Raw genomic sequence first — 22,195 nt, 5'->3', positions numbered from 1 at the left:
CGTTGATATTTATCGGAACTTAAATGTTTTGTAACTGATCCTCGCCTTTCGACAGTTTGCAGCTCCCGACGCGTCAGAAGAAAACAGAAGGATCCATGAGAAAATTGAAGCAATGACCGATGCTGCTCACCCGAAGCATGAACTGTGGTCCCATCGACCAAAGTCCATTATCATGGCCAAGTTTGAACATCGAGCGGAGAAGGTGCATTATTACTTCGACAAATTCCATGATCATCTCTCGATGGTTTGGAGAACCTTGTTTCCTTTAGATCAAGCACCCGAAACATTGTCTGCTTTGTTCACCCGATTCAAGACTCCAGAAAGGATTCGTCTGCTGGTGCGGAAGAAACTCCTGGCTAGTGCCGAACTTTCTTTTGCTTCAGTTTTGGCGTGCCACCCGACCTTAGATTTGGAGGCCATAGCAAATACTAACAGGAGTTTGAGCCAATACTATGATGTTGTTAGAAATCTCTCGCACGTCGTCATCTCTCGGATGGAAACAGGCGTCGAGAAAGACCTGAAGGCCCGGGAGGAGCAAGGAAACCTGCCATAAGATTAAGCATATATATGTATGTAATGACCTTGTTTTCACAAGGGGTAATTTCGAATGTACGCTGATGCGTGTTTTATGCATCTGATAGTTTTTGGGTGAATTTGTTAATTCAGTTGATAATTGTTTTGTCGAGGGGGCTGAGTGACCAAGTCAGCCTGCTCACTCGACGACTCCGTTATATTTACAATTTTATTGCAGAGTCGATGCGTAAGTTTTATAGGAGCGACACCCGTCGAGTGATCGAGGGATTTAGACGCTTGACTTCGTCGCACGGTGCACCGGCTTGAGTCTTGTTTTATGGTAATGCGTCCATCGTTTGCAGCGCTCGCGTATTTTCTCGAGGCTTAGATGGGTTGTCGTGTGTCATTAATCTTAGCTCCCGATGGGAGTATTTAATCAATGACACTTGTGAACTTATCTCTGGCCAACGCCCCTGATAGGAGTAAGAGACAATAAGACGAGCCCCGAACGCGTTGTTCGGATAATGAGGCCTGGAACAACAAAAGTAGGAAACTTGATCAAAAAATTATATTCATGATATAAATCGAGCTTAAGAGCTGCCGAATAACAGGGAGAGAGGATTATATCCTATGTGTAGAATCGTCGCAAATGTGCAACGTTCCAAGGATTTTCGATGTCTTGACCCGAAGCTGGATTCTTGAGGCGATAGGCTCCTCCTGGTATCACTTTAGTGACGATAAACGGCCCTTCCCAAGGGGATTCTAGCTTCAAAGGTCTCTCTTGCTTTAGTCGTAGTACCATATCACCGACGCTGAAGCTCCGGCTGCGTACGCGTTGGCTGTGGTAATTTCGTAACGCCTGCTGATACACCATTGTTCTTGCCAGGGCAATGTCCCGAGCTTCGTCGAGGAGGTCAACAGCATCTTGCAACGCATTGTTGGAAGCGGCTTCCGTGTACGCAGTGACTCGAGGTGCTTCAAACCGAACGTCGACTGGTAAAACTGCTTCGGCTCCATATACCAGGAAGAACGGGGTGTACTGAGTTGACCTATTGGGTGTAGTACGCAAGCTCCAGAGTACGGAAGGAAATTCTTTGACCCAAGCTCCAGCTACGCCCGTAAGGCGTTTCTTGAGGCCGTCCCCTATTAGACCGTAAATCCTCTCGACTTGGCCGTTGGTTTGGGGATGTGCCACCGAGGCAAATTTTAATTTGATGCCACCATCATCGCAGAATTTCAGAAACTTTTTGGAGTCAAAATTAGTTCCGTTATCCGTGATGATACTGTGAGGCATGCCAAAGCGATAGATTATTCCTCTAAAGAATTCGACTGCAGTTTCGACTTTCTGGTTTCGAACAGGTACGGCCTCAATCCATTTGGTGAATTTGTCAACTGCAACGAGAAGATACGTGTGACCTCCAGGCGATGACCTTGGCAGTGGTCCGACTTGGTCGGGTCCCCATTGAGCAAAGGGCCATGCCAGGGGTATCGTCATTAGATCTGTTGCGGGAGCATGCGGTTTTGGTGCAAATCGCTGACAAGGGTCGCACTTCCGAACCAAGTCCTGAGCATCCGTCGCCGCCGTTGGCCAGTAAAATCCTGCTCTAAAAGCTTTCGCCACCAGTGCCCTGCTGCTTGCATGGTGCCCACAATTTCCTTCATGTATCTCGCGTAACAGAGTTTTTCCATCGTTGATAGCAATGCACCTTTGAAAGATGCCGGAGATACTACGCTTGTACAGCTCCCCGTTTACCACAGTAAAAGCCTTTGATCGTCTCACAATTTGCCTGGCTTCCACTGGATCCTCTGGTAACTGTTGTTTTATCTAGTATGCCAGAAAGGGTTTGGTCCATAGGGGTTCGAGTGAGAGAACCTGTTCTGCAGATTCAGGTGGAATTTCCTGGTCGTTTTGCTGCGGTCCTGCTTCTGGGACATCATCCGATGATTTTTGGGATGCTGATGCTTTCTCCTTTATCGATCGCTGCATGATGACCTCGTAGAATACCCCATCAGGGATAGGAGAGCACATGGAACCGATGTTTGCTAGGGCGTCGGCTTCCTCGTTACTGGCTCTGTCGATATGCTTGAGTTCGCACCCTTCAAACTTGGCTTCCATATTCTGATATAACTGATAATAAGCTATTATGTTGTCACTGACCGCGTCGCATAGGTTCATCGACTGCTGTACTACCAAGTTCGAGTCTCCGTAGATTTCCAAACGAGTTGCTCCACACGCTTTTGCCATCTTCATTCCATGTAGCAATGCTTCGTACTCTGCTTCATTATTTGTTGGTAAGGAGAAATTCATACGCAGAATGTATTTCATCTTGTCTCCTTGCGGCGATATCAGTATCACCCCTGCTCATGCGCCTGTGCTTCGTTTTGACCCATCAAAGTACATTGTCCAGGAGCCAGACATATCGGGTGCTGCTGGCGTCTGTGATTGAATCCAATCGGCCACGAAGTCTGGGAGGATTTGAGATTTTATCGCCGTTTGATTGACATAAGTTATGTCGTGAGGTGCTATCTCGATGGCCCATTGGGACACCCGACCCGTCGCCTCTGGGTTGGTGAGTATGTTCTTCAACGGCGCTTCGCTTACCACGATAATCGGATGCTCCGTGAAATAGTGGCGCAGCTTACGAGTTGTTCTCCATACCGCATATGCTAGCTTCTGGTGATTAGGATATCTCTGTTTTGCTGGTGTGAGCACTTCGCTAAGGTAGTATACCGGTCTCTGCACGCCGTGGACTCTTCCCGTTTCTTCTCGTTCAACAACTAGGACGCTGCTGAAGACCTGCACCGTTGCTGCTATGTACATAAGCAGTGTTTCCTTTTCACGCGGTGTCACAAGCACTGGAGATGTCGACAAAATCCTCTTTAGGTTGTCAAAAGATTCTTGCGCCTCATCGGTCCACTCGAATTTTTCTGACTTTTTCATCAGGTTGTAGAAGGGTAGAGCTTTCTCTCCTAGCTTGGCAATAAATCTGCTGAGTGCTGCCAAACGTCCTGCCAATTGCTGCACTTGATGCAAATTCTTTGGCGGCTCCATGTCGAGTATAGCTTTGATTTTTAAGGGGTTTGCCTCTATCCCTCTGGCTGAGATGAAGTACCCGAGTACTTGTCCTCCTGGCACCCCAAAGAAACATTTCTTCGGGTTTAACTTGATTTTGTATCTATCGAGGTTGTCGAAAGTTCCCCGAAGGTCGTCGATGAGCGTGGCGGCGTGCTTTGTCTTTACCACGATGTCATCAATGTAAACCTCGATATTCCTTCCAATCTGCTCTCCAAGGCAAGCTTGCATGCATCGCTGATAAGTTGCTCCTGCATTTTTCAACCCGAAAGTCATGACGTTGTAACAGAAAACGCTGTGCGGGGTGATAAATGCGGTCAGCTCCTGGTCCTCCTTTTTGAGCTTGATCTGATTGTACCCGGAGTACGCATCGAGAAAAGAGAGACGATCACACCCCGCCGTGGAATCGACTATTTGATCAATTCGAGGTAAATGGAAGTGATCCTTAGGGCAATGCTTGTTTAGGCTCGTGTAATCGATACACATGCGAAGAGCGGTTGTATCCTTCTTTGGTACCATGACCGGATTGGCTACCCACTCGGCTTCCTTGAGCTCCCGAATAAATCCGGCTTTGCGGAGCCGACTGACTTCTTCGCCAATGGCCCTTCTTTTCGGCTCTGAAAACTGGCGCATCGACTGTTGTACTGGTTTGGCTGTTGGGTCAACATTGAGGGTGTGCTCAGCGAGTTCCCTGGGAATACCTGGCATGTCGGATGGTTCCCATGCAAATATTTCCCAGCGCTCACGGAGGAACTCCATGAGCGCGCCTTCCTATGCGACGGTGAGATCTGCCGAAGTATTGACTGTTTTCTTCGGGTCAGAGGGATGCACCTGCTGCTTCTTTGCTTCCTTCGCGACGTCGAACTCATCAGACCTTGCGCTGCGATTATCGGCTGGTGGCTGTGCGTGGTCTGTGACGGCGTCAACTGCGTTAAGTTCTTCCTTTGCTCCAAATTTTGAAGCGATCTTTTGGAAATCTCTATCACAGTTGTCTGAGCGGGAAAAGCTTCCATGGATGGTTAATGCTGTCCTGTTATTGCCAGGCATCTTCAACTTTAGGTACGCGTAGTGGGGGACTACCATGAACTTAGCAAACGTCGGTCTGCCGAGAATGGCATGGTACTGAGATTCCCAATCAACCACTTCGAACTCGATTTTTTCCTTCCTGAAGTTGCTAGGTGTGCCGAAGACTACATCGAGTGATATTTTGCCGAGGGAGTAGGCGGGTCGAGTCGGTATGATGCCGTGGAATCTCGTGTCGGACTCCTTCAGCATGTCGACTGTAAGGCCCATTACTTTCATTGTGCTAGCAAACAGCAGATTCAACCCGCTTCCTCCATCCCTGAACACCTTGCTCATATTGTATCCTCCAATCTGTGCTTCAAGAACTAGGGCTGCGTGGCCAGGCCTCGGGACGGCCTTCGGGTGATCTGCCTTGCTAAACGATATGCTTTGGTCTGACCAGTCGATATATTCGGGTGTGTCGACCATGGCCACTTCTGCGTACTTCACTTCCCGAGAAAACTACTTGACTTCTCTCTTCGAAAAACTGGTTTTATGAATCATGTTGACTTGTCCGCAAGATTCTGGAAACGCTTCGGCTGGGGCGTACTGGTCTCCTCCCGCTGGTACGTATGGCTCCGGCACGTACGGTTCTGGTACGTACGGATCTGGCACGTATGGTTCTGGCACGTATGGTTCTGGTCGATAACTGTAGGATGCCACTCTTCTCTCCATCGTGTGGACTCTTGCCGCGGCTTCAGCCCTAAGGTCATCGCAGAACTGCCGAATCTCGAGGAACTCTCGACAGTTCCTAAGCAAATGACTGGATTTCTCGAGGCAATCCTTTGGATCAATGTAAGAGTGCAGGTAACACGGTGCTTCAAGCTGCTCCGTGGCTGATAGGTATGGTGTGCGAAGGCGATTCTTGTTTGGCCGCGCATTATGGCATCCTTGCTCGTACTGCCGAGGGCGAGCCACGATTCGCTCTTCCCTTTCGCGGCGTGAGTCCCTTCGTCTTTTCCTTTGCTTCGTCTTTTCCTTTGCTCCTCTACGGCGTTGAAGCTGCTTCGGCTGCCCTTTCCGGCGCTCCTGGATAGGGCCGCCAAGGCCGCTGCTGGCGTGATATTTCTTGGAGCCGAAGTTCCTGGGCTTGATGCGTTTGAACTAGGGAGGCGAAGCAACCCTCTGGAATCGACGATGAAGTGAACACCACCGAAAGTAGTATCCATGTTGCCACGAGGTTCTGCGGAGACTGAACGCGACGCCTCGGTGTGCGGCACGAACTGGAATGACCCGCAACGGACCGAATCCCTCCGTTCTGGTGGTGTTGGTGATTCCAGCATGAACGCTGCGGACGTGACTGGTGCTGCCGATGACCTGCCTTCCGCCGACAGATTTCCCACAGACGGCGCCAATTGACGAGGGTGCTCCTCGACAATGCCCTCCGATTGGGGCTTAGGGTTGATGGAATCCTGTAGGCTGACATGAGATATCGGTTAACAGACAAGCGAAAAGAGCAATTTACCCAGGTTCAAGGCCCTCGATGAGGTAACACCCCTACGTCCTGCATGTCTGATCTTGATTATGCAAATATTGGGTTACAATGGGGTGCCGAAGGTTTCGGCTGTGTTCTCATCGAGAGGCTAAGTGCTACGGTGACCGAGCTCTGGACTTGCGGTGGCTAAAGTTGCTAAGATTGATTGTGTGTCTCGGCAGCCCCTCTCCTGGCCTTTATATAGGGGGCCAGGTCCCAAGAGATCTGCACGAGTACGACTAGGTTTACAAGAGACCTAGTTCTAAACTTTCCTTGTTCGGTTCCTCTCCGTCTTATTCTTCAAGAAATCTTCTTCGTCATCGACCTAGCGGCCCACCTTGCCATCGGCTGTCTTCATGGGCCTCCAGTTGGGCCGTACAGGATAGGGCAATAACAGTTACCCGAAGGGTAATGCCCACGTCACCCGGTTATATAGGTACTCCACCGTTCAACCTGCTTTGAGGTTCTAAACTTGCAGCATTCCGTATTTCGATGCGTCGTCTCCCTCTCGCCATCCCCATCATACTTATGGTCAGACGCGACGTGTTATACCCGCTTCTTAGACTCGCGCTGCTAGGCTGAAATTCCGGGTGTGGCCAGTTTTTGGTTACCAGGAATTAACAGTCAAATCAGGTCACTAAATTTTAGTTGCAATTCATATTATAACTCATGACTATCACAAATTACCAAGCAAATCTAATGATTTAGAGTAATTTTTTTAGTTACATCTACACTTGCAACTAAAAAAACTCAGTTGCAACATCATTTGCAACTGAGAAACCAAACTTGCAAGTCATATACATTAATCACGATGCAATCAAACAATGTAGGACTTAACCGAGAACAAACTTAGTTCTCGGCTAGCTAAGAACTACCAAATCCCGGGTATGAATAGTTCTGAGTTGACTGAGAACTTACTTCATTCTCAGTCAGATGATGCCATTAAAATTTCAGTTGCAACTCATGTTGCGACTCATGACTATCACCAAGCAAATCTAACGGTATAGAGTATTATTACTTTTTAGTTGCATCCCCACTTACAACTAAAAAAACTCAGTTATAACCTGAGTTGCAACTGAAAAAATCAAGTGCAACCCAACTTACAAGTTAACTCATATGCACGAATCACAATACAATCAAACAATATAGAACTTGACTGAGTGTTAACTTAGTTCTCATCTAATTGAACTAGCAAATCCCTTCAATTCCTGGTCACGTACCAGAAATTCCATGTTGTAGTAGTCTTTATCTTTATCTTTACCTACTAATAAAGGAAGTAAGGTTTCTCCTCAAAAAAATTGTCCAACTTATACTTGCCCATGTTTCTCAGTCGAAATTACTGGCCATTGCCACCGGTTAAATAAAATGTTTGTTCCGAGGGGTGAAGGAAAGAAACGGTGAAGGAAAGAAACGAACAAGGAGGTCGTGTGGTTGTGGAATTTACTTGCGGTTGCTGGGCTAGCATTCGCCCGTTCCGGCGGCCCAAGCAGCCCGCTCCATCAAATATCAAATAGCTGCAAGCAGTCTTTTTTGAGATCCATAGCTGCAAGCAGTCGAATAAAACTATTGATGTGGGCATTACCCTTTGGGTAACCAATATTATGCTACCTCCTACGGCCCAACCAGGGGCCCATGAAGATCATCCACCGACTAAGGTGGGCCGATACGTCGGTTCCGAAGAAAGATTCTCTATGAACAAGGCAAGAAGACGAAGGACAAGGAAAGTTTAGATATAGAACACTTTGTAAACTAGTCGAACCCGGACATACCTCTTGGGATCTGGCCTGCAATATAAGGGTCAGGAGAGGGTCTGTCGAGGGACACACAATCACCGCAGCCAGATTCACCGCAAGTCTAGAGCTGGATCATTAGAAATCTTAGCCTCTCGACGAGATCTTAGTCTTAGCCTTCGGCTACCCCATTGTAAACCCAATAATTTCGACAATCAAGATCAGACAAGCAGGAAGTAAGGGTTTTACCTCATCGAGGGCCCCGAACCTGGGTAAATCTCTCTCCCTGTCTATTTGGTATCCGATGTCTCGTGTCAGCCTGCAGGATTCTGTCAACCCTAAGCCCCAAAAGGTGGGCATTGCCGAGGAGCACCCTCATCAATTGGCACCGTCTGTGGGACCCTGTTGACACAAGGCTCGTCATCGGCTTCTCCAGTCATGTCGTCCACAACTTCATCAGCATCGCCGACATTGTCGTCGGCCCTTCATCACCAAGCTCGGGGAACTCGATTCGATTCGGGTCCTTCGAGTTTACTCCGCACAATGACTCGTCTCGTCCGATCTTTTCGGATCTCCAAGCCGGGTTGGATATGACGTTCGGGAGCGTCCACTGCTGCATCAACACCAAGGGCATCCTTTGACTGCCCGACCCGGTCGCCTCCAACACAGCAAGGACTCTGTCATCATCAGCGGCAGGATCGACCGCGTCGACTCCAGTTCCAGTCGGTCTATCGGCTACACTATCGGCATCGACATCAACATCTTCAGTACCATTAACTCCGCGCCGATCAACGTCATCTATGTCTATTGGATCCGATAAATCTATGTTGTCCGATCTGACATCATACTATTGCCTCAACTGCGACACCAGGCATGGATTGGGCTCGGATGACACGTCGTTCGTCTGTAGTGCCAATTATTCTTCGGATGAAGAAAGTATCAACAGCATCGCCAGGACAGCTACTTGGAAGGTGGCGCTGTTGGGGGGATAACCCCCGGTATGCCAAAGGCATGCCAAACCGGATGGTTTGAGCCATCAAGATACCGGTTTAATTTTCTTACCGGAAAGTAAGATAGGAGTTTAGGCTAAGTGAAGCTAAGCCGGCATCCCCAAGGGGGTATGCCGGAACCCGGTAAAGAAGATACCGGACTGAAGGGCCTGTCGGCAGAACTGGTCAAAGATTCTCTTCAGAGCAAGAAGACAAGGATGAGCTAAGCAAAGTGGCTTTAATCGGAGCCCTGGCGCCAAAGAGAGGGATGACGTTAAAAGAAGCCGGAGGACATCAGCAGCCCTGATTAAAGAGGACCCCGGCGTCATCTATGATTAAAGTAGCTTTGTAAAGTAGTTTGTCCAGTCAAAGATGCCATTAGGGTTTCTTGTTCTGTAAGCCACCCTCTCCCCTATATAAGGAGAGGGGGTACTGCCTCTTACAGGCGCGAGACCACAGGAAGGATTAGACGATAGAACTTGTAACCATGCTCAGATCAATGAAGCTAGCGATCTAGTAAAGAGTTCTTCCTCTTGTCTTTCTTCTTCAACCTCTGGTCTTGGCCAAGTTCTTGAGGAAACCATCCGGAAGTTCATCCCACCTGATCGCAAACCCTCCCCCGAATCCTCTAGCGTCCATTCGGCCCCAATCTAAGCCATCCTATGGCATCTGTCTGTTCACCACGACGACAGTTGGCGCCCACCGTGGGGCATGAAGTGGCGCTTGAAGGAGTTCACATTCGGGCGGGCGTCCTCGAGATCTCCGGCGAGCGTACGGTGTCCGCGCTTGTGCAGCGCATCTACGCCATGGACTTCATCAACGACAACGCGGGTTGCTTCGCCAACGGCGGCATCTTCCCCAAGAACGGCCGCATCATCGAGTTTGGCAGCCACCGCGTCTACCTCGGCACCGTCCCTGTGCGCCAGCGCCTCTCGCCGGTGCTGGTGGCACCGGACCCGCCAAGATGGCGCCATGCTGGCCGCGCCGCCGGCAGCGTCGAGGTAATGATGACCGGTGTGGTTGGTGCAGGAAAAGAGGCTGTGGGTGAAGGTGCTGGTCATGCGGTTTCGACCCGTGCGGCCAAGCCACCGCTGGAGCGCGACGCAGGCGCAGCGGGAGCGTCATCCGCGCCACCGGAAACACCGCTTCAAGCGGCGATGAACGTCCTCGCCACCCCCATCGCGCAGAACGTCGATCCGGCAGCAGCTCAGGCGGAGCTGGAGGCGCAGCGCCAAAAGGTGCTCGAGAGCGGCAAGGACATCATCCGGGCGCAGCGCGAGCTGAACCTTACCCTACGTGAGTACAACGCTGCCCATGGCTTTGCTTCTGTTAGCGCGCATGCTGCTAGGATGCCGGAAAACCGGCTAAAAGCTCGCAACCTAGATCAGGATTTGCGCAAAGAGATTCATGCCGGCAAAAGTACCTCTGCATCTGTTAGCATCGTGGAAAAACCTAAGTACAGTAGCCCGGATAAAACTATAAAAGCTGCTAAAGCAGCAGTAGAGCTGTGCGAGTCGCTGTCCGGAGATGCTTTGGCCAAACAGCAAGAGCGTGTTAGAGAGCTGCTGGAAACTATTGAGCAGCAGAATGCTGAGCAGCTGGCTAAACTGAACAAGGCCGCGGCCTCAAAGTCCGCGCGTTCAACAAAGAATGCCGGAAGCAAGTCCCATGGGCAGGCATCGTCCCCCCATCCGGACAGAAGAAGAGAAAAAGAGGTGAACGCACAGCAGATGACTGTGTACGATCCGGTTCTTGCCGGAAAGCAACAAGCCGGGCAACATGATGCCGATAGAAAAAGCCAAGGGGCAGAACGAGGCTACGCCAGAGGAGGCTATGCCGGAAACAATCATGCCGGTAGATATGAGACCGGGCAAAATTATCGAGCTGCAAGGGCAGCATACGATGAGGAGGAAATAGATCGCCCGAGGTACCGGCAGGCAAGGGCCGCGGTACCGGAGTGTTATGATGAAGCTGATTCTGCAAGACCGGCAGCTTTCCGGAACGCATTGGGAGAACGCCTGGGAGAGAGATACCTACCGGAACGGGATGCGAGGCACCATCTGGATAGAGTGTACTTGTCAGAAATGATCGAGGAGGAAGGTCCTCCAGGCCCAAAATGCTTTGGCCCAAGGATCATGAAAGAAAAACCACCAGTGCGCAACTTTATGTTGCCCCGTGACACAAAAACATACGATGGCACTACGAAGCCGGAAGACTGGCTCGCGGATTACGTAACCGCGGTATATGTCGCAGGCGGTGGAGGAACCGTAGCAGGAGGAGGAAATCGGCGTTGGGCCGTGAGGATCATACCATCGTTTTTGGTTGGACCGGCAAGAATATGGCTAAACAACTTGCCGGCAGGAAGCATAAATGGATGGCTGGATTTTGAGGAAGCTTTTGTGAGCAATTTCAGCAGTACCTATCAGAGGCCAAACAGGCCGCAACAACTCGCTCTGTGCGTACAGCGCCCGAACGAAACAGACCGGGATTATCTGGCCCGGTGGAACACGACAAGGAACTCCTGTGAAGGGGTAATCGAGGCACAGGCCATTGCTTGGTTTAGCAGTGGGTGCAGAAGAGGTTCACCGTTGTGGCAAAAGTTGCAGCGGAACATGCCGACAACGTTGGCAGAGATGATACGTGTGGCAGATAGCTATGCGTTGGGAGACCCAACGCAGCCGGCAGTGCAACCTGAGCCGGAATAGCTGCGCCACGAGCAACACCGGGATAACCGGAATAACAAAAGAAGAGAAGATTTTCCGGATCGAAGGTACGGTCCGCAGCAAGTTGCTATCGTGCGGGGAAAACTACGAGGCCAGCGGCGATGGAGGCAAAGAACCGGATCGCAGCCGTGGGCGGGTCCTAAGAAACAATGGGTGGAAAAGAAACCCTGGGTCCAGAAAAGAAACTGGCAAGAACCCGCAAAGTACACCATGGAAGCTGCCATGGACAAACCTTGCTGGTGGCACACACCGAATCCGGCACACCCGTCAAACCATCTGACGAAAGATTGTACCTGGACCAAGTACTTGATGCAAAAGGGAACGGTAAAGGATGCACAGCCACCACAAGACATGCCGCGGCAGCAACAGCTACCACCACCACCGCCACTTACCGGGGCAAACGCCTTACCGGTGCAGCCAAACCGGCAGCAGTACCAGCAGGTTAACCGGGTGGAGCAAGATGATCAGCCACCTCCACCGGCACCTTTAGGCCGGAATGTTTACGAGGGTCCGGATATGTGCTGTGTTGTCTTTGTCACTGAGCCAATAGACAGGCAAAGTGTACACCGCCGCTCCATGGAGGTCAATGCCGTGATGCCGGCAGTCCCCAAGTACATGTTGTGGTCAGATCAGGAAATTACCTGGTCATTTAAGGATCACCCTAAGATCATGCCGAATCCGGGTGGATATGCTCTTGTTGTGGACCCAATCATGAAAGGGCCACAGACTCGAGTAAAGTTCAGCAAGGTGCTGATAGATAACGGCAGCAGCATAAACATCATGTACAAGCACACCATGCGTACGTTGGGCATAACAGAAAACATGCTTCAGCCAACGCGCACAACGTTCCACGGGATTGTTCCGGGCTTGTCCTGTGCCCCGATAGGAAAAGTTCGGGTGGACGTGGCATTTGGAGGACGTGACAATTGCCGGGTTGAAAATGTCGAGTTTGAGGTGGTGGACCTAGATAGTCCTTACCATGCGTTGTTGGGAAGACCAGCACTGGCAGCTTTCATGGCTACCACTCATACGGCTTACCTCAAGATGAAGATGCCGGCACCTCGTGGGCCCTTGACTGTGGTGGGAAACTATAAGGTCTCACTGGAAACTGCGTCTGCCGGATCAAACCTAGCGGAATCGCTGGTGATCGCGGAGGAAAAGAAAAGGATGCAAACAGCTGTTGCGCTGGCTCAGTCCTCACAATTGAGCTTAGCGGCAATGAGTGGAAACTTGGGTTCACCGGCGTTCAAGCCGACAAATGAAACAAAGGACATTGTGCTGGATCCGGCTTACCCAGAGCGCACCGTTCGTATCGGTGCCGGACTTGATCAAGCATAGGAAAGCGCGCTCGTCAGCTTCCTCCGTGAGAATCGGAATATCTTTGCCTGGTCAACTGATGATTTGGTAGGTGTTCCGAGGGAGCTGGCTGAGCACTCCTTGAATGTCCGGAAAGATGCCAAGCCGGTGCGACAACCCCTGCGCCGGTTCGCTGAAGATAGAAGGAAAATCATAGGAGAGGAGGTGACAAAACTGCTTGTTGCCGGATTCATTGTGGAGGTCACGCACACAGAGTGGCTGGCCAATCCAGTAATGGTCAAAAAGAAAAAAGATGAGAACCTGGAGGCAAAAGCTCCGAAGGTGTGGCGCATGTGCATCGACTACACCAACCTAAACAAGGCTTGCCCAAGAGACCCTTTTCCTTTGCCACGGATCGATCAAGTGATTGATTCAACTGCTGGGTGTGAGTTGTTGTCCTTCCTGGATGCCTATTCCGGCTTCCACCAAATTCCCTTGAAAAAGGAAGATCAAATAAAAACTGCGTTCATTACCCCGCATGGGGCTTATTGCTATGTTACTATGCCCTTTGGTTTGCGCAACGCTGGTGCAACGTACCAGCGCTGCATGCAAAAATGCTTGTTTGATCAAATCGGAAAGAATGTGCAAGTCTATGTAGACGACATTGTGATAAAAACTAAGGTAAAGAACACCTTAATCGATGACATCCGGCAAACATTCGATAACCTAAGACGATTCCGGATGAAACTTAATCCGACAAAATGCACCTTCGGTGTCCCTGCCGGCAAGCTGCTCGGTTTCCTGGTATCAAGCCGGGGCATAGAAGTCAATCCGGTAAAAATCCGGGCGATAGAAAGAATGACTGTCCCTCGAGAGCTAAAAGATGTGCAAAAGTTTACCGGAAGCTTGGCATCACTAAGCCGGTTCGTGAGCAGGTTGGGAGAAAAAGCTCTGCCACTCTATGCTCTGATGAAAAAATCCGACAAGTTCGTCTGGACCCCTCGAAATGGGGCAGCGTTTAAGGAACTGAAAACAATGCTAGCCACAGCACCTATATTGGCTTCACCTCTAGAGAGAGAGCCTATGCTATTATACATAGCGGCAACAAACCGGGTTGTGAGCGTAGTGGTTGTAGTTGAAAGAGAAGAGGAAGGAAAAGTCGTCCAGAGGCCGGTATACTACCTGAGCGAGGTGCTCTCCCTCTCAAAACAAAACTACCCTCATTTCCAAAAGATGACTTATGGCGTGTACATGGCCGCCACAAAGCTCAAGCACTACTTTGAAGAGCATCCTATGAAGGTGGTGAGTGAAGCACCAATCTCCGATATCATGTGCAACAAGGACGCTAACGGAAGGATTGCAAAATGGGCAATCCAGATATCACCATATGTACCAGCGTACGAAAGAAGGGACGCCATAAAATCACAGGCTTTGGCTGACTTCCTCGTTGATTGGGCGGAAATGCAATACAAACCGCCAGATCAGAGGATAGAATACTGGAAAATGCACTTTGATGGATCCAAGCTCAAAGAGGGTCTAGGTGCCGGTGTGGTGCTCACCTCACCAAAAGGAGATCACCTCCGGTATGTTTTGCAAGTACATTTCAGGGCGTCGAATAATGTCGCTGAATATGAAGCTTTGATCCATGGGCTTAAGGTCACAAAAGAAATCGGTGCACACCGAATCATTTGCTATAGAGATTCAGATCTTGTGGTACAGCAGTGTTTCGGGGATTGGGATGCAAAAGATGCCAACATGGCCTCGTACCGGTTTCACGTGCAAAAGATTGCCGGATTCTTCGAAGGGTGTGAATTTCACCATGTGTCGCGCGCAGAAAATGAAGCCGCGGATGCTTTGTCCAAGCTGGGCTCATCCAGGCAAGAAATTCCTCCCGGAATAGCTTTGGCTCACTTAAGAGCACCGTCGATCAAACCAAGCCCGGAATCAGAATCAATTTTTGTACCGGAATCTCACGTAGTACCCATGGATATTGATGAAGGAAACCCGGGGACTGCTCCGGCAAGCTCGGGGACTGTTGTGCCCATACCGGGAGAAACGATGCTGGTAGATAGCATGGAGATAGATGCACCGGTGTTTTTGGTTCGAGAGACACCATCGTGGGTTAAACCTATTAAGGAATTCCTGATCAACGGCACCTTGCCGGATGACGAAAATGAGTCAAGAAGAATACAAAGAAGGTCCAAGGCATATACATTCATCAATGGTGAGGTGTACAAGAGAAGCGTCACCGGTGTCCTTCAAAGATGTGTGGAACCGGAAGAAGGGAAAGAAATGCTTGAGGAAATTCACCAAGGAGAATGTGGGCATCATGCTTCATCAAGGGCTTTGGTAGCAAAAGTATTCCGGCATGGGTTTTATTGGCCCACTGCTTTGGAAAACGCTGAGGATTTGGTAAGAAAATGCAACGGGTGCCAGAGGTACGCCAAGCAAAATCATACCCCAGCATCCGGTTTAAAGACAATACCACTAACATGGCCGTTCGCCGTTTCGTGCCTTGACATGGTTAGCCCATTCAAAACTGCAAGAAGCAGCATGACTCACATCTTGGTTATGGTGGATAAATTCACCAAGTGGCTAGAAGTGAAACCTATCGCAAAATGTGATGGGCACACTGCGGTGAAATTCTTAAAAGATGTCATTTTGCGGTATGGATACCCGCACAGCATCATCACTGATAATGGAACCAACTTTGCTCAAGGTGAGTTCAAAAGGTTTTGTGAGGACAACAACATCCGGTTGGATTTATGCTCAGTGGCACACCCACAAGGCAATGGCCAAGTGGAAAGAATGAATGCTTTGGTACTTTCCGGTATCAAACCTAGACTCATTGATGCAGTGGAAAAGTCACCGGGATGTTGGCTCGATGAGCTACCATCGGTACTATGGAGTATAAGAACAACTCCAAACCAGTCTACCGGATACACTCCGTTCTTCATGGGTTACGGAGCAGAAGCGGTCATACCAACCGACATCATTCATGATTCACCAAGGGTATAGCTCTATACTGAGCAAGAGGTCAAAGAGGCCAGAGAAAATGATGTTGACTTGCTAGAAGAAGCAAGAGAGCTAGCTTTGGCAAGAACAGCCATTTACCAGCAAAACCTCAGACGCTATCATAACCGGAAGGTTAACCCGAGAGTTTTCCGGGAAGGAGATCTCGTACTACGCCTAGTGCAGCGCACTGAAGGCCGGCATAAGCTTTTGCCACCATGGGAAGGTCCCTTCATTGTAAGCAAGGTGCTTCACAATGATGCATATTACTTGATCGATGCACAGGAGTGGAAAAAAGGAAAGGCGGACAGGTCCGGAGAGGAGAGCAAGCGCCCATGGAATGTAGCTCTGTTGCGTCCTTTCTACTCTTGAAGTTATGGTGTAAGAAGTTCCTTTTTGTACCTTATATGCTATGAATAAAAGATGCCGGAACCTTGAATGAATCTCGGGGACTACCCCAATAAGGTTGCATGTAACTTGCTTATTTTTTCAGTTTACCGGTTGCTTATTGAATGTTTTTTCTTTCCGGTTTAGTAGTGTGCTAAATCCTACCGGAGTCTTCGACTCTGCTGCTGTCCGCAAACCGGCTTCATGGCAAGCAAGATAAACCGGTAGGAGATAAGCACATGAACTGCGAAGAGGGAGAGCAGGAAAGAACAATCCGGAAAATTTAACTAACCCCGGTTTAACCGGTTTTTTGCAAAATTTCGGAGTTATTTCTAAGTTCAAGAAAATGCTCGTTTGGTGAAAGAACCTTGTGCTCATACGCCAAAGAACGCCCTGTCGTCGTGGTGAACGAGCAGATGCCATAGGATGGCTTAGATTGGGGCCGAATGGACGCAAGAGGATTCGGGGGAGGGTTTGTGATCAGGTGGGAAGAGATTCCGGATGGTTTCCTCAAGAACTTGGCCAAGGCCAGAGGTTGAAGAAGAAAGACACAAGGAAGAACTCCCTCTAGATCACCATGTTCATTGATTCACACAGGTTACAGGTTCTGTCTACATACATACATGCGTGCCCGTGAAGAAGGGCTGCCCCCTCTCCTTATATAGGGGAGAGGGTGGCTTACAGTGCAAGAAACCCTAATGGCATCTTTGACTGGACAAACTACTTTATCAGCTACTGTACAAAGCTACTTTAATCATAGATGACACCGGGGTCTTCTTTAATCAGGGAGGCTGACGTCCTCCGGCTTCTTTCTTCGTCATCTTCTTCTTTATCGTCAGCCCTTCGTTTAAAGCTACTTTGCTTAGCTCATCTTTGTCTTCTAGCTCTGGAGAGGATCTTTGACCAGCTTTGCCGACAAGCCCTTCCTACCGGTGGCCCGGTACCTTTTCTATCTGGTTCCGGTATCCCTCTTATGAGGATACCGGTTTAGCCTGTTCAGCCAAATGCCTATCTTAGACTCCGGCATGAACATCTAACCGGTATCCTGATGGCTCAAACCATCCGGTTTGGCATGCCTTTGGCATACCAGGGGTCATCCCCCCAACATTAGTCCCCGAAGCTGGTATAGTCTGGCGGATCCTATCCAACAGACCATGCCAGGTTCTTATGTCTTTGGATACCGGTTTGATCCATCCGGCGTCATGCTTGGATCCGGCATCTTTGCCCGGATCCCCCTTATCTTTTCTTCGCAAGTCATTCCCCGGTATCTTGTCTTCCGGTATCTTAACCATTAAGTACCTCCTCGGCGAGGTCGAGAATATCTCGGGCCCCACGCCTGACAGACATGCGCACTGTAACTGACGCGTCAGTGTCAGTTGTCAATTCGCTTCGACTCCCGCGCGCCCATTTAATGCACCGCGGCGGATCCCACTAGCCGTTCTGGATCCCCTGTGTGCCTCCGTGTGGCCTCCTGTTTTTCGCGTGTACCTCGTCGACACGTGGCGGCCCATGGTGTGAACCGCTGCGGGCCGCGAGGCGAACCGCCACGGCCCAGCGGTTTCCAGCCCACTTTCCTTCTTCTTTATAAGCGCAACCGCCGCTCCTTCTTCCTCTTCTTCGCATTCTCCACTTCCCTGCGCACAGAGCTCTTCGCCTCCGTGCCTTCGCCGTTCTCCGTCCACCGCCGCTCGTTTGAGCCCATCGCCCGGCGAACTCACGCCTCCGTTCCGCCGGACTTCCTCGTGCGGGAACCTTCTGCAGCGCGCTCACCGCGTCCGCTGCATTCGTGTTTCCTCAAGGACTTCCTCACCTCGCCGTCGACGGACTCCCTCGCCGACCGCAGGCTCACCATTCCTCCGGCGAACCTCTTCCTCCACGACTCCGCCGCCTCAGGTTAGGCCCCATACGCCTTTACCCCTTTCTTTCTTGCACTTCGGATCTTGGGGGCGGTAGAGTATTTATCCGTTCTTTGTTTTTGCTTTTCCTCTTACTCGTAGATCTTCGCGCGAGGGTCTGTTTGGGGAAAACTGTTTCTCGGTAGATTCCGGCGTCCCTAGATCCTCATGTCTAGCGAAGGGTCTCTCCCTGCTGCCACCTCTAGCAACCAAGATAGTAGCGCTTCCGACGGGTTAACCGACGACCTCGCCCGGATGGATCTGGCATCTAGCCGGAAACAAGAGGCCGGTACATCTAGCCGGGCCTCCGGAAAGGACAAGACACGCGGAGCCTGGAGAGGTTCCGACGTGACCCAGTTCGAGATCGACTGGCTCTACCGGTCTAGGAGGATTCCGGAAGGAGTCATCTGCCGGCTTCCAGGCGACGAGATCCAACCGGTGCTCAAACCCGGTGAGGCCGTTGTTTTCCTTGCTCACTTTGAGCGTGGCTTCGGCCTTCCTGCTTCTGATTTCTTTCGCCGATTCCTCGACTTCTATCGCCTCCAACCTCACCATCTTCCCGGCAACGCCGTTTTTTATCTTTCTTGCTTTGTGGCCTTCATGGAGGGCTACATTGGCATCCGTCCCGCTCGCGAGACGTTTGCCCGCTTTTTCTCCCTCCGGATCAATTCGGTCCAGGGCAAGGACATTTCTGCGCCCAAACCCCCCGTTCAATGCGGGTCTTGCATCATCGGCTCCCGCCAAGGGAGCCCCTTTTTTAAGTTCAACGGCCTCGAGTCTTGCCGGTTGTGGCAGACGACGTTCTTCTATGTGAAGAACGCGGGCGACGACGACCTCATCAACTTGCCGGCGTTCAACCCGGCGCCGCCCGCCAAGACCAACTGGCAGTATAACCCCGGAACGGATCATGCCGAGACGAATCGGGTTGTGCGCTTTATGCTGAGGTTGATGAAGGATACCGATATCTGCTCCGACGATATCATCCACACCTTCATCTGCCGCCGGGTGCTTCCCCTTCAACAGCGCGCTCACAAGATTAGTGAGATGTACGGCCCCGGTGATCCCACCAAGATCACCGGCTTGCCCTTGAGCAAGGCTGATGTGGTCCTGAAGGCTAGCCAAATCTGCCAAACGGACATGCCGGATGACTGGGAGTGGGGCCTTTGCCCTCTCAGCTCCAAAAATCCTCCGTCCCAAGATGTAAGAAACTGCGCGGCTCAGGTCGTATTACCGGTAACTTTCATATTTGCGACTAATCTCTCTTTTTTCCTTTGTTCTCAGGCTAGGGCTCGTTTCCCTCGGATCGACTCAGACCGACGAGGCCCTTGCCGGAAGAGGCCTCTGGATAAGTATGATCCAGATCCCGTCATTCATTGGCTGGATCTGAGGATGGGCCGGATTCCATCTTCCCGCCTTGGCAAGTCTCTGCCGGAACCAGCTGGTTCGTCTGATGACTTGACCATACTTGAGGTAGCCTTTCTGTTCGTTTTCTTATACTCTTTTTGTTACTTCCATTCTGTAGACACTCCCTCAGCCAGCAACAACCCACAGATCCATGAGCACGAACCTCCCCTGCAGGCCGAGGTTGGCGACGAGTTTCTGGATAAGCTCATGGCCGAGGGCCAGAAGAGCGATCCTCCTGCTGCTGGCGCCGGCCCCAGCCATGCTCCCTCTGGCAAACGTCCTCGGACTGAAGTCATTGGAGGGAAGCAGGTTGGCACCAAGCGCTACAAGCAGAAGCGGATGCCGATGTCTTCCGGGTAAGTTTTTATCTCTTTTATGCTCTCTTTGTTTCCACCGAGTTCTTTTCCGGTTGCTTTTTTCCAATTTGCTCTCTTTTTCCTTTCTTTCAGCCCTGCGCTTGAGCTTGGCTCTGCCGGCTCCGCGAGGACCTCAACTCCTCCTCCTCAGTCAAGTCCGGTACCATCTGGTGCCGGCAACAGCTCTGCCTCCCTCTCGGGAGGCACCACAAGTTCGGGGCGCGCGGCCCCAACACCTCCAGATCACCGCGCGGAGGAGGACTTCACCTCCCCTCCAGAGACCCGAGACACCGGCGCCAGCAACATCGGCGCCGGCCAGACTGATGCCGGGCAGGCGGAACCTTTGGTTCCTCCTCCCCCGAAGAAGAAGAAGAAGCAGTCGAGCTCTTCCCCTACTGCGCCGGATACTTCCGCGCCGGTACCTTCTCCTCCTCCCGAGGCCACGCCGACACCGCCGCCCAGCCAAGGACCTTCCGCGGCCAAGCAACCGACGCCATCCGGGACTCCCAAGATCACCAAGTTCCTCAAGCCCGGGGCTTCCCGCGGCAAGGCTGTGGAGGGCGCCGCCTCAAGCGGCTCGGGGGACGTGGTGCTGCACGTCGGCCCCGCTGCTATCGCTGCCCAGGACAAGCCTACCGGCCTCCTGGGCCGGATTGTTGATCTGAAGCGCGCGGGCAAGGACCTGGGGCACCTTCTCCCCTATGCCCAGAAGTGGAATGAGGCGGATATCTCCGCTTCTACCCGCGGCCTGGGGAAGGATCGCCTTCCGGCACCAGATCCTGCCGGGGCTCGGTGCACTGAAGAACACTTCTCGCGGCTTAAACGCGCCGTGAAAGAGTTTGACAGTGCCTGGTACGATGCTACCAACAACGTGGTGGTAAGTTTTGCCAACTTTCTTTTATTTTTGTTGATGCCGGTTTCTTTTCTTTCCGGATCTTATCTATTCTCCCAGTCCCCGAGTTTCGTGGTGAAAATGCAGTTTTCGGCGCGAAACTTTAACTAGAGGCATGTGAAACCGGCATGGCCAGTCCCCGAGTTTCGGGTTGAAACCTTGTTTCTTTCTTTCTCACACCCATCTTCCCTTGAACAGAGCACTGCCGACGCCCGGAAGCAACTCTTTGAGGAGCTTCTGTGGGAGCACCGGGACCTTGCTGAGGCCCACAGCCACTGCCAAGGTTTGTTTCTTTCCCCTCCGGCATCTTTTCACCGGACTGTTTCTTTCTTTGATACTTATGCACTCTTTTGCTTAACAGTTGTTCCGGAAGCTACCATCGAGGCCCTGAAGGCCCAGGTCGCCAAGCTTCAAGGTACCATCCTTTCTTTTTCTGCTAACCCGTTCCTTTTTTCATTTCATCTATTGTTGCTTGCTAAGACTTTTCTTTCCGGTACTTAGGCGAGAAGGAGCAGCTCCTCAAGGAGCACAACGAGGCACTGGAGGCCCAGAAGACCGCCCTGGGGGAGCTCAAGGAACAGGCTATACAAGCCGCGCTCCGGCATGAGCAAGCCTTGAAGGATGCCCGGGTTGCAGCGGAGGCCAGGCTGGCGGAGGTCGTGGAGGACTCCACGAACTCCAACACCGTCTTGACGGCAGAGCTGGAGGAGGAGAGGAAATCGCGGAAGGCAGCGGAGCGCCTTATTGATACCATGACCACCGATCACCGGGAATATGATCGGTTGGTTATGAAGATAGACGCGCTGGCTCTCCGTAAGTTCCTGCTTTGCCCTCTCTTTCGCTTATAAGCTTTCTCCTTTTGAAGATGTATCTTTGTTTCTTGCTTTTTCCGACATGCTTTTTCCGACATGCTTTTTCCGGTGTCTCGTTTTTATGCCTTTTTTCTTTTTTCTGTAGAGCATTTCCCGGAATCCCAGGTTTATGCCTTGAAGAAGGTGAGGGAGGATCGGATTGCGCGGGAATTTCCCAATCTGGACGCGCACTGGGATGGGTACGACTATCTTGTCGCCCTCTCCGCGCGTGTCCAGCACATGCGCTCCGTCGACCGGCTTCTTGCTGACCTGCCAGCCGCCGCCATCCAAGTCTTCAAGGTCCTGTGGCCTGAGGAGGAGCTGCCGGGAACATCACGCTCACCGCCGCGCGGCTTAATGATGCCGGGCACCGGATCCGCGAGTGGCAATGCTCCGCGGCTCGTGCCGGAGCTGACACGGCGCTGCGCTCCGTGTGCTCGTGGTATCCTGCTCTTGATCTGGATGCTCTCCAAGGCGTACGCGCAGATGCTCCCACGGACACAGATCCGGCGCTCACCGCAAAGCGGCAGGACCGGGC

At 51.3% G+C, this 22,195-nt stretch overlaps 1 protein-coding gene across 1 annotated transcript; it reads left to right on the top strand.

Annotated features, from left to right (window-relative positions):
* The first annotated feature begins 5,815 nt into the window (after nt 1-5,815).
* On the top strand, nt 5,816-21,668 carry LOC127309573 (uncharacterized). Its single transcript, XM_071822178.1, has 5 exons — nt 5,816-5,951; nt 17,904-18,152; nt 19,677-19,867; nt 20,918-21,221; nt 21,308-21,668. Exons 1-5 carry the CDS (start codon nt 5,816-5,818, stop codon nt 21,652-21,654), a joined length of 1,227 nt encoding a protein of 408 aa, XP_071678279.1. The 3' UTR covers nt 21,655-21,668.
* Nucleotides 21,669-22,195: the final 527 nt, after the last annotated feature.

Source organism: Lolium perenne, chromosome 6 (genome assembly GCF_019359855.2).
Source record: "Lolium perenne isolate Kyuss_39 chromosome 6, Kyuss_2.0, whole genome shotgun sequence".
Classification (NCBI taxonomy): domain Eukaryota; kingdom Viridiplantae; phylum Streptophyta; class Magnoliopsida; order Poales; family Poaceae; genus Lolium; species Lolium perenne.
The sequence above is the reverse complement of the archived record's forward strand: the minus strand, read 5'-3'. Positions and strand labels throughout refer to the sequence as shown.